Source organism: Takifugu rubripes, chromosome 18 (assembly GCF_901000725.2).
Source record: "Takifugu rubripes chromosome 18, fTakRub1.2, whole genome shotgun sequence".
Taxonomy (NCBI): domain Eukaryota; kingdom Metazoa; phylum Chordata; class Actinopteri; order Tetraodontiformes; family Tetraodontidae; genus Takifugu; species Takifugu rubripes.
The window spans coordinates 2,735,919-2,754,213 of NC_042302.1; the positions used below are offsets into that span (position 1 = coordinate 2,735,919).

The 18,295-nt window shown below is 50.3% G+C and overlaps 1 protein-coding gene across 12 annotated transcripts in view; it reads right to left on the reverse strand.

Moving 5' to 3' along the window:
* The window catches only part of celf2 (cugbp, Elav-like family member 2), a 120,317-nt gene that overhangs the window by 86,470 nt on the left and 15,552 nt on the right, over positions 1–18,295 (reverse strand). For all 12 annotated transcript variants that reach the window (XM_029825725.1, XM_029825733.1, XM_029825731.1 and 9 more), the window contains exon 2: positions 9,811–9,846. In XM_029825725.1, coding sequence (XP_029681585.1) covers positions 9,811–9,846 — 36 coding nt within the window. The remainder of the gene's footprint in view (positions 1–9,810; positions 9,847–18,295) is intronic.

The window sequence follows — 18,295 nt, forward strand, 5'->3', positions numbered from 1 at the left end:
TGTGATAAACACAAAGCTCTTCGTCCCTCTCTACTCTATGTTCTGTTTTTTTGTCAACAAGCCTTCTCCCCATTGTTCATGTTTTCTCCAGCCCACAGAAAAGACCCCCACACCACCACCACCATCACCCCCCCCCCCCCCCCCCCCCCCCCCCCAAAACCTCCCTGGGTGAGGCAGCAGAGCGGTGGAGGCCCCCGCTGGCTCGCCTCACTGAAGTAATCCCCTGTGACAGCTCGGCTCATGTTGTTATGTTGCGGGCCTATTTGAGGCTAACGCTACGGCTGTGGAGCGGCCCGGTCTGTGCCTGGACTGCCAGGAAGGCTGCCGGGCCTGGTGCAGACCGAGGGGGGGGGGGGGGCACGACAGAGCAGCTGCGTTTCTGGTTCCGCTGGGCCGGATTAGTCTGGAGAGTCCGCGTCTCTCCATGGCGGTTTGCTGGCGACCCCAGAGAATCGACCCTGGAAGTCATTCCGACGCTAGGAGACGGTTTAAACCCAAGAACCTTTACGGAAAAGTCGCGATGACGGGATCCAGTGTGAAGAATCCACCAAGACGGTTGGAATTTGTTCCTTGAGAGACTGAGCGCAGCTATTACACGTCCCGTCTTTGGGGCCGTTCTCCTCCTCTGGCTCCGCATTTCCAACCTGACAGAAATATGTTTGCTACGTTGTCATTACGAGGTTAAACCAACCCGAGCGTGAATTCTAAATGTCCTTTTATGTACGGCCACGCATCACTGGCTGTTCAGCTGGGATGCGGCGGCACCGCGGCTTTCACAAATATTGGAGTAAATGGTCGGACCAGGCCCGTCTGTTCTCCAGACACAAAGGCTTTTATTGAAAAAAATGAGCCATGATGAGCTGTAAATTCAGAGAAAACATCCGTGTCTGCTGCTTTCGCTCTCCTCGAAGCTCTCGGCTCCCGTTTCATCGAAGAAACAGGAATTAAAACCGGATATTTGACGGCGGTGCCGACGTGCTATTTACACATACATCACCGAGAATTATTCCCGCCTTTTTTCGCATTCCGTTCTGTCTGGACATCTGTCTGGTTCCCCCGGAGACGGGACTGTCCGGGACCAGCGGATCATGTCCAGCACGAGGCAGCCCTGACAGGCGTGTCTCTGAGAGGAGGCCTCCCAGAGGAGGCGCTGCCGGATCCTGCTCCATATACCTGGCACATCGGAGCTTCTGCTCCCCACAGGAGGCTGGAGCCGAAGACACCGGCAGGGAGCTGCTGATTAAAAATTCATCTCTCTGTTTATTATGATTTATGCATGTTTCACCGAGCCAGGAACGGAACAGAGAGAACAGCTTCATTAGTGCACATTGTGTGTGTTCTAAGCCCTTCCTGTGTGTGTGTGTGTGTGTGTGTGTGTGTGTGGCTGGCTGGCAGGTGGGGGATAGTTAAAATTATGGATTATACGTGAGCTTCATTAGAATGTTTGGCATAGAGGGCAAAATCCTCTGTCTTCACAAACACCTGCATTTCGCTGAAAAACTACAGCAATAGAAATCCTAAATTATCCGCCACGCAAAGGCTGCCGCCATTAGGATGCAGCAGACATTTCTGCTAACTTCTAACTTAATTACCCATTTCCGCCTCTGTTGTTTACCACTCACATCGGATCGCCCTCTCACTGCCGCCTGTCTGGGCCAAAACTGATTGCAGGCAGGCAGCGACGACAAATATTGACACACAGCGAGCGTGCTAACAGAGAGAAGAGGCACAAAAAAATGCTAAACCTGAAGCCGTCAGCGCTCTGATGTGCTGATATGTGCTCCCTCTATTCACTGTAATGCACCAACCAGACGTCACAATTTAATAATGTCAATAAAGATCATGAGAATGTTTCCTCCCCCACATTTTAATTAAAAAAAATTCAGAGGAAATTGAACAAAAGAATTTGTCAGCTAAAGCTAGCATCCCGCTTGTCCGCGCAAGGAGCACCAAGCAAAAGTTTAACTGGTGGAAAGTTAAGAATCCCAGATTGACGTGGAGCCACAGCAAACATCTGGCAAAGATTCCATTTCGGTCGGGGCCACGACCTGATTCCCAATGTCACGGGGAGACTGTCACGAGTAATTCCACATCATGATACTGCAGGAGCACAAAGATTTTTTATCACTGTCGCCCTGCGAATGGCCTCTCACCAGCTAACAGACCTTGATTACTACTTCTGGCTGTATAGCACGACAGATGTGTCACATGTGAAATGATGCTGGGTGACACAGCCTGTGTGTTTTGCCCTTTGGAAGTTTTGGCTGGAATCACGTGCCAGACAGACGCAGACATGCACAAGTTGCACGCAGTTCCCGGCCATCATCGTCCACCAAATGAGACTGCAGCTGTGGAGTCGCCCTCATGATTTTCTCAAGTCTCCCATGCTAGCTTGAATGAGCTAGCTATAGCTAACATTCTGTGATCAAATTGCTCCCAGTGTGAGACAACATAGCGAGATAAAGTTTATATTGTTTTGTCCTACGCTGTATTTATTGACCTTTACGCTAATCAGAGGCTCTAATGCACAAGTTCAGAGCATCACCACTTTGGTAAATTTGCTATATAAAGCCTCTCCAAAATGGAGCTAAGCTAGATTCCTTCACTTTCCCATAGCAAGGTCCTCTCTGAATGCCCGTACCTGCCTCTCTTATCAAACCTACTGTCCACATATAAGGCTACAGTTAGCCAACACCGGCCATCAAGAGGACATATGGCAGCGTCTGGTCGAGACAGAAGCTCGTGGTTGTAGCCCGGGGGAACGGGCGCGACCTGGAGCCCTTGTTGGACAATGAGCCAAAATCACCCTTGTTATTCTTTCTATTTTATGCCTTCTAAGCAGCCTTTGCCATTCATGCCGAGCAGTGACATCATCCCCAGCGAAGACGAGCATCTTTTATTGGTCAATTGTGGGAAAACTCCGCAGTCATCAGAAGTCACTCGAGGCCACGGCTCAAACCAAAATCCCCCTTCATGATTTGGGTTTGTAACGGCCACGGCGTTGCTTTCAGTAAATGCTCCCTCTCTCTCTCTGTCTTTATCGCTCTTCCTCTGTGTCTCTCGCTCTCTAACGCGCTCTGACAGCGAAAGGTCAATGCCCATTGGCTACATGGGGGGCACTGAGTGATGTAAGGGGGGTTGTCATGGTAACACGCGGTGCAAAGCAAGGACACAGGATGCTTGTTGTGCCAAACATGGAGGTTGGGACCTGGCTAGGATCAAAAGCCTCGCACCGGAGTTCCCCTGGCCTGGACTGAATGCCCCTTCAATTGACTGGCGGTTTACAATTTGGCTGAATGGGGGGGGGGTGCCTTTCGGACCCCGGTGAAGTAGATCCAGGAGACAGTCGGCGTAAAGACAGTCGGCTGTGAGTAGCTCTGTTATGTCTGTGAGCCTGCATTCTGCTGAGCTTGGCTTCACACTAATAAAAGAGGGATTACCAAAGTCTGCAAGCTCCTCTCTGGCCCCTCTCCAGCCGAGCGCGGAGCGAGGGTTCGCCCCCTCTTCCCTTCTGCCATCCTCTGCTTTCTTGCTCTCCTCAACATGCTGCTCACGTTCATCCCATTCAAAAAAAAAAAACCCACTCATCTGCCTCTCCTGCCTTCCTCTGTTCCAGTTCTCTCCACTCTGCCTCTAAGTACAAGAGGAGGGAAAAAACCCTCCAAAACACAGATAAATTATTTAGATTTTGTTCCCTCAAAGAAGAAAAAAAAAAAGGTTGACTCTGCACTTTGAAAGAAGTGGGGGAGGGGAGGGAGTTTGGGGGTGGAGGAATAAAAATTGCATTAGATACAAGATTCTGCAATCAGCCGGTGATATGAAGAATTAATCTTATCTTTACCGGCACACACGTCCGAGGAGGAGAGCGCCTCCAAAGGCGCCACGATGACAATTCGCCATCCCATTACGCCGCCATTCAGCCACCGTGACGGCCGACACCTCGCGATAAGCAGGCGTATTATTGTCGTTGACAATGTCATTATGGGACAGTAAACAAGTGCTGCAAAGGACAGCCGGGATGAACCGGGGGCGGGGCCAGAAGGTCGCCAAGACAATCTGTAATGGAGGGATCCTGGGCCTCCAGAGACAGATAAGAACTTTCTTCTTCCTTTTCTTCATCCGCCTCTTTTCCTCCCTCCCTCCCTAAAGTCAAGGACAGACGCACGCCTAGAACAAAGCCTCGGCGCCGCCGTGTAATCAGCTCCTCTGTACTTCAGCGGCCGCAATCTTCCCTGGAGGTCATCCGCAGGAAGGAGCTTAGGAGGCAGTCGGCCTCTGGATCATCGGCTATTAAGATGGGAAAGCGGGAAGGCGTTCACTGGATCTCGCCCGGTTCTCAACGCGCGTGAGAGGTGTGCGCTGACCAGGCACGCGCCATCTTTGGGCGGGCTCGAAAGAGCGTTTAAATTCCTGAGCCATTAGGTGAGGAGCTGAGCCTCCTTCAGTCTCCCGGGGGAACGTCGGGGTCGATATCAAGAGCTTTTTGTCCACTGTACTTAAACCTAAACCAGCAGTTATGATCCGGATCCCGGAGAACGCGTTCCCAGCTTTTTCTTCTTTTTCCGCCCTCCTGAACACACCGAATCTGTCATCGGACACGCTCGCCTCGGCTCGCTCCTGCGCGGCGATGGCGGAGGTGGCAGATATGGTCCGGCTCCATTTGCAGACATTAGCGGGGGGAGATTAATTTGTCCCCTTCCATTAGGTGGGGAAGCGGCAGTCGTGGCTGCGCAATTATCGCTCGACAAAAGGGAAAAAATATACATATAAACAAGAACACACGCCTCACGCGGCACGAGCACGCCGCTACAGGAGCCCGAGGAGGTCAGATGGGGCTCATTCGTTTAAAAAAAGGAAGCATTTATGCGTTAAAAATCCGGCTTTTCAGCGGCAAAGTAAAGATGACGTGAGGCAGAGACAGAAGGGACGACGGGAGGAAGGATAGAGGTTGTTGTGTTTGGGCTTGTCGCCTTCCTGCCTCCTTTTGTGAAGATTTAGACTTCATTAGAATTATAATGAACAGCCGGGTTCTCGCCGAAATATTTTTGGCTCCTTGGAAGTAAACGAATGCACAAGCGAGTCAATTCAAATCTGCCCGTTCTGCCTGTTTTTCTGGGCCTCAGGGAACGCATAAAGCGCCGCGCTATAGGCGCCGCGTGCTAACGAGCTAAATGTAGCACCATTTGTCCTCAACGTGGTTACATCAACTTCATATCCATCGATGTGCTGCCGAGGAATTATTGACGGGTGGAGGGAAGCATCAGGGCATCGTGGCGCTAATGTTAAACACTACAGCAGAGTAGGATTTCTGTGTGTAAGCATGTATGTGTGAGCGTGTGTGTGTGTGTGTGTCATGCTCTGCCGGTGTGATGATGTTGCTGTGTAGTGAGACTCGCTAATTGGCTCACCTGTCTCTCAGCCATCTGGAGCCTCTCAAAAAAGAGGAAAAAAAACAGTCACACTGAGTTCCTCACACACACACACCCACACGCACACACACACACACACACACACGGAGCAAGCATATGTGACGAACTGCAGGAAAAGACAAATGTAAATGAAACAGAGATGGAGCAAATCTAAAGATCTCTCTCCGCGTCTCAGTCATGTTTTCCATCGGAAACAAACAAAAACACCCGGCGCGACGTTCAGGAACGGACGCGATATCGATCATCCGCGGTGGGGGCTGGCAGGGGGAACGGGCTAACCGGCAATCGGGACACAATCGACAAATGCTGAGCAAAGGTGAAAATGTGTTGATGTATGTGAGGAACAGGAGCCAACAAGCAGCAGCTTAGGACTGCTTGTTCCTCACTGTTTCACACAGCAAAAGTACCGTTGAGAGAGTCAAGTCTACACTTGTCAGGCGCTCACACACATCACCAGGAGCTGCGGCTGCCGCGGATGGTAAACATTTCCATGGTAACAGCCGGCTTAACCAATAAGAGACGTGTGTTCTGCATCTTTGCGTGCACTTCTGACTGAAGCAGGTGAAGTTGACGGGAAACGTAAAGCAGAGCGGACCTATTTAAAGACTAAAGAAATGTTCCTGTTCCTGGACCAACGGCAGTGATAAAGACGCGCGCGCGCGCGTGTGTGTGTGTGTGTGTGTGTGTATGTGTGTGTGTGTTTTTCTCTCAGTACCCAATGTGTTCCAGGTCAGTGGTCTGAATCACATACAAAGAAAAAAGTCTCTCCTGAGCCACTGTAGGTTCACCTGCCACTGTGTGTGTGTGTGTGTGTGTGTGTGTGTGTGTGTGTGCTGTCCCTAAATTGAACTTGTGTCCCCCAGAGCCAGAACATGTTCCTGAGAGACAGACAGATTACCAAGAAGAGAAGGAACGGATACGAAAATGTCGGTCCGGCTCCCTGCAGACGACCCCCCCCCCACCTCATCGGCCTGCGCCACCCCCCCGCGCCCCCTGCCCACCCCCCACCCCCTCCCCGCACATCCATGGCCCCCCCATCATTAACGCCTCTTCATAATTCATGGCTTCAAATGAAAAATGGATGAACAGTGAGCATGGCATCGACGCTGCTTCCTACAGTTGGAAACCCAAAGAGAATTCCAATGGCGGCGTTGCGGCTGCTGGGAGACGCTTTGAATCCCGGTGGCAGGAGGAGGAACCCGAAGTAGACGAGAGGAGAAGCTGCTATCTGAGCCGCGGACGAAGGTTCAAACACACAAACACCTACCTGTAGGGCTGCGGGAAGGGGGGGGGGGCTTCTGAGGTGTCTGTTGCTCCTCACGCTTGTGGTGGCCCTGATCGGCTGCGGTGTTCTTCTAATCTGATTGGCTTTAATGGTGATTTAATGGCATTCATCCGGAGCTCCTGATTGACAGCTGAGCCCTTCTTCCTGGCTAAGCAGCCGCGGTCGTACCGCTCCTAACGCGCTAACGGAGGGACCGACGGCTCCACCCAGACGGGTGATCCGCGCAGTGGCCGTGCGTTAATGTATGCTTATGTCCAAGGTTCTGGTGCGAACGGGCCAAAACGACAACAGAGCCGAAGCTCTCTCTCAGTCGGCTGCTCTCGTTGGACGTTCGCTCACTGGGGAACAAATTAAAGCTCCAACAGGCGCCTTTACCGCGGCTAACTGACACTCCAGACGGTACAGTCTGACTGTGGTGAGTCAGTTCCTTTCTCATGAATATTCAGATGTCGGAAGACTGGGGGGGGGGGGGGGGGGGGGGGCAGAGATGGTGCGTCGAGCATCAGCCAGGGACGGCTGTTGTCATGTGGCAACCGGGGAGGCAATAACGGCCTCAGCGCTCCGGGACGCCACATTGTGCGAATCCCTGTAATTACCGTCTCTGCTGTGTGTGACTCGGTGAACAGGAAGTGTGTTAAGTATCTATGTATCTCGCTCTCACACACACACCTGGTTCCTTTACACCAAATAAAGGCCTTCTGAGGGCGGTGGTGTTTATTCCGCCTCTGAGCTGGGGGCTGTTACAGACGCCGGTCGATGCTGCTTTGTGTCAGGCCCCCCTCCTTTCCTCTGTTTTTGGGATTCGTGCTCGGGGGCGGCGTCCTCCCGCCGCCTCAGGAGGTCACGTCAGAGCCGATGGTGGGTTTAGCAGCACATAATGACCGATGCTGAGAGGCGTCCTCGGAGCGGCTCTCGCTAATTATCAGCTCTGTCTTCAAAGAACATTATCAGCACAAAGACCTGCAATTATGCACACACTTACACACACGCACACACACACATGCACACAGGCGCGATCCCTTTGCACCCTTTTATCGCCCGTTTCAAACATCGGCTCTTTCTCCTCTCAAACTGCTTCTTTTCTAACTTTTGCCTTTTTTCCAAAGACTCTTTCCTCTCATTGATTATGTATACAAATATGCAGTGACCTCTGACCTCTGCGTTTAACCCCTCCCCGAAGAGCTGCTTCAACTCGCCACCTAAACCGGGTTTAAATCCCGACTTTAGTCACGCTAGGTCGGTCCGCTCGTGACCCGTCTCCGTAGCCTTCATTTCCTGTTGTCTGTTTACCCAGCTTTCCAATCCAAACCCCACCCTTTCTTTCAGCTCCCATGTTTCCACTTCTCCAATCACTGTCTTCCATTCCCCGCTCTTAGTCTTCCTCCTCCTCTTCCTCCGATGAGCCCAAAACAGACGCCTAAATAATGAGCCGGGTGTCAGTCAAACCGCCAGAGAGCTTCATTAGAGGAGGAGAGCGCACAAGATCAAATTACATGCCCGGTTCTCTTTTGTGTGATTGTTAGAGAGCGTGTGTGTGTGTGTGTGTGCACATGTGTGTCAGTGATGGCGAGGGAGGAAATAAACACGCGTTCCAGAATGACGCAGCTGTGCGGAGGATTACCATACAGCGCACACCGCCGCCGCACGCGCGCGCACGCGCCGCTGGTGCGGCAGACGCAGCCTCGCCTGTTCCCTCCAATCACAGGCGAAAACAAAAGCTCGCTATTTTGCCTAATTATTTGCCGCCGCCGTCTTCATCGCCGCTTCCCGTTTCTGATACGAGCTGATTTATTCATCGGCCCGATTCGCCCGCGAATCCGAGGGGCTGGAACTACGTTGGGACTTTTATCATTAAGAATCCCTCCGCTCCATTGTGAGCGGGAAAAAAGGGCCAAATGACTTATTTAGCGGTTAAATCGATAAAAGCAATAATAAATAAAAGATAAGTTACATTTAAAGAGCGGCTCACTTACTTAAGGGAGTTAGAGTGCAGTCCGGCAGGATGCAGCCCATTAAAATCCCATATTCTTTATATCACATGGATACCATCACTAAACGCTTTGTTTACAGGCGGAGGCACTTTGTCTAATTGTGGAACTCATAGAAAAGAATCATTTTATGAGCTTTTCTTTCCATTTTGGGGCGGTTCGACAGCAGATTTTGGGCTGTTCATCAGTTGCGGAGATGGATGGGATTGAGGTCTTCCTGGGGAATTATGGGGGATTGCATACTGTTGTTCATCTCCACTGCTGATCCAAAATAGTCACTCGGGCACAAAAAACCCGCCTACATTTGTCCGACGTGGAATCTTATTTTCGAAGGCCCCCCGTCAGACGCCGCGGTCGGTGCTGCTAGCATTGTCTGCTGCTAGCGTTAGCTAAATCAACCTTTTATTTCACCCAAACTTTAAATCAAAGCACTGACTCCGGGTCAAATGGGAGGATTCATCTCCGGAGCCGTTCCGACACGTTCAGCTGTGATATGAAAGTCACAGCCGTGATGATCTGGCTCATAAAGCCTTATAGGTTCTTCTTAGGTCTTTACGGGGATGTTATTAATGTTAACCAACCAGGTGAGTAGGGGTTCCTGCCCTCATTTTCCTCTCTGCTACCTCTTCTCGCGCTGGAAGGAATGATGGAGGAGAGGGGGAGCGGTGATGGTTTTCAGGGCAGGATATTCATCCTTTTCCTGTTAGCTCTGTCTCTGATGAGAAATAGATTCTGCTATTTTAAGATCAGCCCTTATTTAAACCTTCTTCTTCCCTTCTCCTCTCCCCTCACTTGATCTGTCGCCCTGTCGCCGAAGGGTTTAGTTTAATGACCCTCCCCATCCGTAGATCCTCATCTCGTCACATTTCTCCTTTCCACCTTCCCTTTTCTTTGTTTTATCATTTCTCTCTCTCCCCCCATCAGTGCTTCTTATTTCTCACCTGTCCTTGCATGTCATCCCGGAACAGCACTAAGGCTAGAACCTCTGTAGATTTGCTCAGTGTTTTTAGCCTGAAGAGATAACCTGAACGCCCCGTTGCCGACGAGGGGGAAAAAAAGCGAGTGATGTGGGAGCAGGAGAGCGGAATAATAAAAGAAGTAACAGTACCTTTGAATGGCTCCAGAGAGGTCGCTGGCGTCCTGCCTGCAAGACAAAAACAGAAGATCTGTTTGAACTCGTGAACAAAAGGTCAACTTTAACAGCTCCTTCTTGTTAATCGTTATTCTTTCGGACTGTATGCTGATGACATTCTACTGTTTTTTAAAAAAATTTTTTTTTATAATCCTCGGTTTGAACTCTCCTCCCTTCTTGAAGTCACCACCTCTGCTTTGCTTAAAAACTTGTCTCCGGTCACCAAATACTGTTTCAATGCTAACACAAGCCGCCAGGTTCCCCGGACGCGTTCTCCCATTTTATCAAGTATGCATCGGACGCGACTGGCCAGCGACAACATCGGCAGGAGCGGAAGGTACATACGGAACTGTACGGACATCGGACATCGAAGCCGTTACTCCTGAAGTCCGTACCTGCTTCTTGAATAAACGGCTAACGGGTTTTATCCTCTCATTTACTGACCTCTTCAATATTCAACCGCCTGGATGTTTCACATAGGTTGTTTACTTCCAGCCAGTGGTTCCGCACGTGTCCAGACATGACAGCTGTCCTGCTTGTTTCGGAGCGGATGATAATTACGATGGCGTTTTCATTACGCGGGTTAGCTTTAGCCAGACTAAAAACAGTTGGGCAGTGAAAAGGAAATATTTTTTTCTGGAAATATGGAGCAAACCATCAAAACACTAGTGAGGCAAAACACACAAACACGGAGCCATCTAAATAGTAAATTGGTCTCGTCTGTGCTTGGGAACAGTCGAGAAATTTGCTTGTTCCGCTGGGATTTCTCCATAATTCCCTGCTGTTTCCTCCTTTTTTCTGCTTCCCTTTTTGTTTTATCCTCCACTCCAATCCCCTCTCCTTCTACTGCATGTAAATAAATTGGTCCCCAGGCCCCAAGACTACACACTGTGTGTATCTGTGGGTGTGTGTAAAACACACATACAGGGATCCCTTCATAGCTACATGGAATAAGCTCAAGTTAAAAAAAAAGAGCAAAAAAAACAACTTCCTTCTCCTCCTCAACATGCTGCCCAATCACATTCATAGTCACTCTTTGCATTTCAAAGACACACTCTTGTCTGTTTCATCTCCGACCACTCATCCTGTTATCCCACACACACACGCACACCCACCCACACACACACACACACACACTTAACAGCCACCTCCGCTTCAGTCCATTTTGCCGATGCCATGAATTATGAAAAGGGTAAATGGAGCATCAAACACACACGCGCGCGCGCACACACACACACACACACACACACACACACACACACTGTCAGTAGACACAAAAACTACCCAAACCATCTGTCATACTTATGATTAATCATACTTTCATACATGCATGCTAAATATCTTACATATCATCACTGTGGAGGCCCTCAGAGTTACAGTACAGTCAAATTAGTCTCAACGTTGATCAGATCAATCACAGCAAAAGGATCTTATGGGACGATCACATTTGGACTGTAAAGTAAAATGCTCAGAGTCGGAGTATCATTTGCCTCTTGTTAGCGCAAGTCGAGTTGAGTGGATCTGGGACACAACCGGGCTGGAAACAGACGGGAAATAGCATCCAGGTGGAAAGGATCCAGACTTATGCTTGACGATGGACCTTTTTTGGCAGCGTGTGTCTAAAAGCCCAGCACAGGCTCCTGCAGGCCTGGCGGAGACGTAAAACGGAGCTGAAGTGTGAGGGAATCCTCGGAGCCGTGGTGTAGGAGCAGGTGGCGGGACCCGACCGGTGCCCCGCCGGCGTACTTGGCCACACACTCGCACTGGTTCTACAAGGATGGAGACACAATGAGCCAGCTGTCATGGTTCGCCTGAATATTCCCAGTCTTCTCCCAGTCTGTCTCTCTGGTTTTGATAAATACAAACAGACACAGGAAGTGACACGCACCCTTCTGAGACTGGTGTTAAATTAGGACCAGTGGCACAAAAACAGGTGAACTGGGTCGTGAAATGGGTAAATGGTGTGGACGGAGACAGGCTTCATCCGAATCTACACTAGCCTGGCTAGCTAGCTGCCGCTGCTAGCCTTGGTCACTGGGGGGGGCTTGTAAAACTGACGGATCCAATGTTCGTTCTGACGGCTCCTCGCGGAACTAAGCGATATAAAGTTCTCTTTTTTTATCAATCCATTTGTGCAATTTTTAACACTCCATTTTAACACCCTTCTACTTCTCACCTGCCGCCCGGCTTCACATAGCAGCCTCACAATCCCCCAACCAATCAACACATCCAGAAACGCCCGCGCCTCTTTTAACGCAGATAAATACGTTCACGCTCCCTCACTTACCCCCTCTCTAACCCCCACCCCTGAGACTTCCCGCCGCTTCCTCCATCTTATCTTCTCTCCAGGAGTGTGAGGCACAGATCCTGTTCCAGCTCTTCAGGTGATGCTCCCAGCCCCCCCCCTCCCAACGGTTCTGAGGGCTTCACTGGTGGATCAGACCAATATGAAGGCTTCAGTGACGTGTGGAACTAGCCTAAAATAACCCTTCAGAAGCATTTTTAAGAAGATAAACCCACAGAATGAGGAGATTTAGTCAACGCGATGACAAATTATTCACACGCTTCATCGATAGTTTGTTACTTTATTTCATTTCATGTCACCGAGACGACTTTTGTTCTCCTAATCTTAACATTCCGGTCTGACAATTCTGATGATTTCTCCCAAATAAACTATTTTGTTAGCATGGCGACGGGGTCCTTTGGGTGCTATCACTCATCTGAAAGGTGTTTTACGCTTTATTTTATTTGAATTTGAATTCCACGGCGACGCAGAACAGCTGCTGCGATAAAAGCTATTTCTCCTTCTTTTTTTTTTAGCGTTGGCATTTCGAAATGAACAATAAAACGTCACAATTGTTTTGAGAATCAGGCAGTAAAAAGCATTATTTTACAGTCTGTTCGATCAGCGCTTCAGATGGAACGACTCCAGTCTGATGCTGGCGTCTCTGCAATATGGCCATTACGCTGCAATAGGCGGCAGTAAAACCGTGCATGTGAGCGCTATAAAGAGCTGAACAAGCGCTCCAACAAGCTTCATTTACACGTCTGTGTGTGTGTGTGTGTGTGTGTGTGTGTGTGTTGGAGCTTGCATGTGTTTGTGACATATTGAGGACATTTAAGCACAGCGAGGGAACGACCTGAGCAGTAACGGCGTGGACAAAAGGGAGAAGTTGTAGTTGTGTGTTCGGCCTCATTTACCTCCTGAAAGTGTGTGTGTGGCACACTTACACATTTTGTGTGTGTGTGTGTGTGTGTGTGTGTGTGTGTGTTCATTCCCTTCCTTTTCTCCACCCCCATTTATTAACAGCCAACAGATCATCACCATTAGCCCAGAGCCCCTCACACAGGCAAATGAAGGCAGCATTAGGGCGGCCCCCGGCCCATCCCGCCCCCGTCACTGCACACAACATAAACGCAGAGGGTGGGGGGGGTACAACTCGTTAAAGTGAGATGCATGTGACACCCGTGCAAAGCCATTACAGTGAGTAAAATGGGACAATAGCGGGGGGGGGGGGTCATTAGGTGGGAAGTGAGGAATCTGACATCGTTCTAAGTTCAGTTCAGGGACCAAAAAACAGAACAATGACTCTAAGTTCAAATAAAATCAGCCTGAAAACAGCTTGAAAGTCTCAATCCGGCTGGGGGTCGCACTCTGCCGGCACGTTAACTGTTAGCGGACAGCTGCAGCCTGTCCCGATACTCGTGTAAAAAAAAACTGCAGCGTTTATGATGGAAAACAGAAGAAAAACGCGTTAGCATGGAGTTTGGAACAACTAGCAAATCCGACCTCTTGTTAGCTCGATATTAGCCTTCACGTTAGCAACTCACCACCAGACTAAATATCTATAGAGAATAAAAGAAAATGGTCATTCCCACTATGAAAAGAAGCTAGTTGGGGCTTAAAATCCATTTAGCCTCATATTTAGCAGGTGAACACGTGGATACACCTGCTTAAAATCGGCGTTCGGTGACGTTCACATGGCGAGCAGACCTGAGGTTTCCTTCATCATAGCGGAAATTCGCGACCGCCGATCAGAGCCGAACCTATAAAAACCGACCGCAGGGTGAAACAACCCGGGTGGAAATGCTAAAAACACTTTAGCATTACATGGAATAAAGTAAATAAATAAATGTATAGTGTGGAGACGCTGTTCTACTTAAACTTTCACCACCCTCTGCTCTGTGAAATATCCGAGGAATAAACTCCACTTCCTCGCTCCTAGTGGTCAGATGGACGCCAGTTTACGTTCCACCTCTAAACCAGCCGAACCAAGCGTTGTTGTCCGTGTGAGCGTGGAGCTGGAAATGGAATCAATACGGTGAATGCCAGCTCATCAGATCGGTCGGCGGCTCAGATCGCAAAAAATCTCAACCGCTAATCTCTTTAATAGTGTGATATTACTTTTTAATCCCGGTCTGATGCCTTTACTCTTTTCACTCGGGCAGTCTGTCGATGCCCGTCACAGCGCGTGGGGGGAATGGGGGGGGGCATATCAAAACAAAGTGGAAGTCAGGTGGATTAAAGCGAGCGCGAAGCAGACAGAAGGAAGGCGCTCGCAGCAGTAAAGGAAGAGGGATGGCGGGTTTATGGCGCGCCGCCGTTTCAAGTCTGGATTTACAGTGCGAGGGTGATGGACTGTGAGCGAGCGCGGGGCAATAAAGCGATGTCGATGAGGAGCGAGGACAAATTGATATGATCATAAGGCGTCGCATTAAAGACGAGCCCGCCATCTATCAGCGTGATAAAAGGCCTCCTTCGCGCTAACACCAACAGCGTCTGCATTGATCTCCATGCTTCACTCGGCCGACCACTAACCATTTATGATAACTATCATTATCCAGTTAGGAGGATGGAGACCGTCTATCAGCACCGGCGTTAAGGATAACGCGCCGCTAATTCGCGAAAAACCTGGCTGAGGCGGCGGACGAGTCTACCTATGACGCCTGAGAGGGGGGACGAGAGAGCGAAAGGAGCCTCGATGATGGTGGCAAAATGTGGTTTCAAATCACCTTTGAGCAAATCAGTGAATCAATATCAATTAGGCCCGAATGGACAACTGGCTTTGTTCTAACTAATGAAGTCTGCGGAGGATCCCGTCAGGCCCGACGGCCCAGCCCTGCTGCTCATTACCGCCCTGACGTCCCGGGAAAAAAGACACAGCCGACGTATGCAAACACAGGAGGCCCGACGTCTCCTCGCTCACGCGCTCCGGCGTCAGCCGAGAAAATCTGCTCCGGCTGGCCGCCGATCGTTGACCTTTAGCGTGAGAGATATCGCGCGCGGGCTCCATATTGATCGACAAGATCTGAACGCAACGCGCTATCGATGCCGGCGCGGCTGTCTGGCGGGCTGCAAAATGTCATTACGAGCAATTACAATTTATCAACTAACAGGAAGTTTGCGACGCGCGCGCGCACGTGCTGAATTGGCCATTTCCCCGCTCGCCGGCGGTGTCCCACACCAAAAGTTGCTGAAAGTTTGACCAGGTGTGCGGTTCCTGTAGCAGTTTAGATCTTGTTTTCACTGATCGACTCTCTCTCTCTCTCTCTCTCTGTGTCACACACACACACGCACGCGCACACACACTCACCAGCCCTGGCAGGCAGCATGTGGCGAGGCTGCTCAGGGTTGCCGTATCATTTTAAACATCCATCAGCGCTGCACCGATATCATATTAGCTCCTAATCTGCATACGGCGCCGACAGAATGACAAACGAGAGGGGGGCGAGCGAAGGCGCTCCCCTCCTCCCATCCATCGCAGCTCCTCCATGGCTGCCTCTTGCTCCTCTGCCCCCCCCCCCCACACACACACACACACCTTTTCTCCCCTCCCTCTCTTTATCCCTCCCTTCTAACCGCTAAAATTGGATCACGGGTGCTGACAGCGTGTGTGTGAATTGTTGCACTGTAATCACATCTTTTAAATGGGAGAAGGGATAAATCTGAGGGGGGGGGGGGGGGGGGGGCGACGTCCACTGGACTCACATTTAACACACACACACACATCTCCAGTTTAAACACTGAAATTATCGTTAAGTTCATCCTTAAAATGACAAACGTCCAATCAGCAGCAACCAAAAGAAGGATTCAAGGTCTGTGCCTCGCCGTCAAGCTCGCTCGCCCTGCCTGCCTCTCTCACAAGAGAGGAGGGGGTGGGGGGGAGCGTGACCCCCCCAGCCCACCGCCAAAGCACAGACATAACACTTTAGAGTCGAAAGGTGACATCATGGAGGGTCGGAACATTACTGAGGAACATGCTGGAACACAACGCCATGAAACCCAACGGGGGAGGGGGGAGTGAGAGAGGGGGAGAGAGGGGAGTTTGTGTTGGGGGGAGGGGGGCGAATGCAGGAATATCCTCAGATCTGAAGGCGAATCCCCCCTTGGTGGTGGTTCTGCCTGAGCGGCTGGTGCTGACACATGAATATTTCATGTTGTTGATGCTTAAATCCCATCATTTGTGATGGGGCGCGCGAGCGTGCACGGCGGCTCTCTGTGTGTAATCGTGCGTGCGCGTGAGCGTGTTGATCTATAATGCATAGTTTCTGTAAGTTCACTTGTGATACGGTCTGTGTTCCACTGCTGTGAGAGGCGTGGATGTATGTGTGTGTGTGTGTGTGTGTGTGTGTGTGTGTGTGTGTGTGCGCTTTGCAGCGCAGATCGGCCACATTAGCTCATCCATATGCAACAGCGTGTGTGCTTGTGTGTGGGAGGTGTGGGTGTGTGTGTGTGTGGGGGGGGGGACATGCACGTATGTCCGCGCTGATGCAGGAGGCCTCTCACAGCTCGGGATGGAGCCCGCTGAGCCAATTAGGTTCAGAAACTAGTTCACGGTCCCGTTTCTGGAACACAAAAGTGGAGCATAAAGACCTGGTTTGCACGGGCAGGGAGGTAATCTGGAACATCTGAGATGTCGCCGGTGAGGTCGGCCCCGCTGGTCTGTTATGCCGGCGGCGTAGTCGAGCTATGACGTGACCTCCAGTTCCCGCTTTCAGTTTGTCGGCTGTGATGCTAATGCTAACGCTAGACTGGCTCTCCGAGCTGGGAAAATGAACCCCTAATTTGCTGACTTTGCAGTACCTTTGCTCCAGCTAGCCACCTTTTAGAGCTCCGAGTGGACCCTGTCTCCACGCACACGCCACGGGAAATGAGAACAAATTGTCACTAAATAAATCAAGGTGGTGAATGTCTTTGTGGTCTGGAGGTTTATGTATTATTTATTATACTGGTCTGGTTTAATTTGCATCATTTGTGATGTTACCTAGCAGTTAGCGAGTCCATTTGATTTCATTAGTAGATTATGGCTTCATTAATGGATCCATTTATCTTCCACTTTCACTGGGCTCTGGTCTCTCTCAGAGAAGACCAGATCATTTCTCTTCCAGCTCAACCCTCAGGCTCAGCACTCCATCTCTCCTTCTCCCTCAGTCTCTCCTGCTTTCTCATCTCCCCCTCCCCCCCGCAGGTGAGCAACACGCTCAAACCTCAAAAGGCTGGACTGACCAGCAAATATACAATTTCCTGGCTAAGAAATAACTAATCCGTCTGGAAGTAGCGGCTAAATGAATTCAGCTCCATGTTCTAAAGCTGTAGCAGGGAGGGCCTGGAACCCGGCGTTGTTCCGCCGCCGGGGAAAGTAAACAATTAGACACTGGGATGACTAATGAATTCTGTGATTAACGAGTGTGTCAGAGGTAAATCTCAACAAGACTGACACACCAGCACGTATGTGAACCGGCTCCACGCTCGGCAGTGAGCTGCTCTTATCAACACGGCATTCAGGGCCGGATTGAAATGTTCCGCGCCTCCAAATTCCCTTTTTTCACCGTGAAACCGCCAAACATTTGTACCTTACCTGGGTAAGTGAAATAGCAGGAATATCCACTCCGATTGAGAGCGATAACGCACAAGCCTGTAGAGAGAGTGTGTGTGTGTGTGTGTGTATACAGACATGAGCACCAGTGAGAATAAGAGTAGCTTGTAGAGTGAGTGTGTGTGTGTGTGTGTGTGTGTGTGGTGAGAGAGTCGAGATAAGACCAATCTGGTTTGTGTTACAGTGTCAGATAAAGACAGCAAGCGGTACGGGGGAGATAGTGGGAGCGGGTGGGGGGGTGGGGGGGGGGGGGGGGGGACGGTACTGTGAGTACAAGCTCGCTATACTTGCTAAAATCTCACATTTACAATGATTTTGTTGACTAAAATATGCTGAATCCCTGAAAAAAAAAAGCCAGTTGAAGACGGGACGCCGCTCTGGATGGAGTCAAAGCAAAAACCACACCTACAATAAATATTTCCCAAATACGATTTCTGCCCTCACGAGCTGAAAAGGTTTTGAGCGCTGGCTGCTAGACGTGTGTGTGTGTGTGTGTGTGCGTGTGTGTGTGTGCGCGCGGTGGAAAAGCGTTTGGACACTGACCTTCAGCACCACCGCCCTCCGGCCCCCCCTGTGCCTGAACC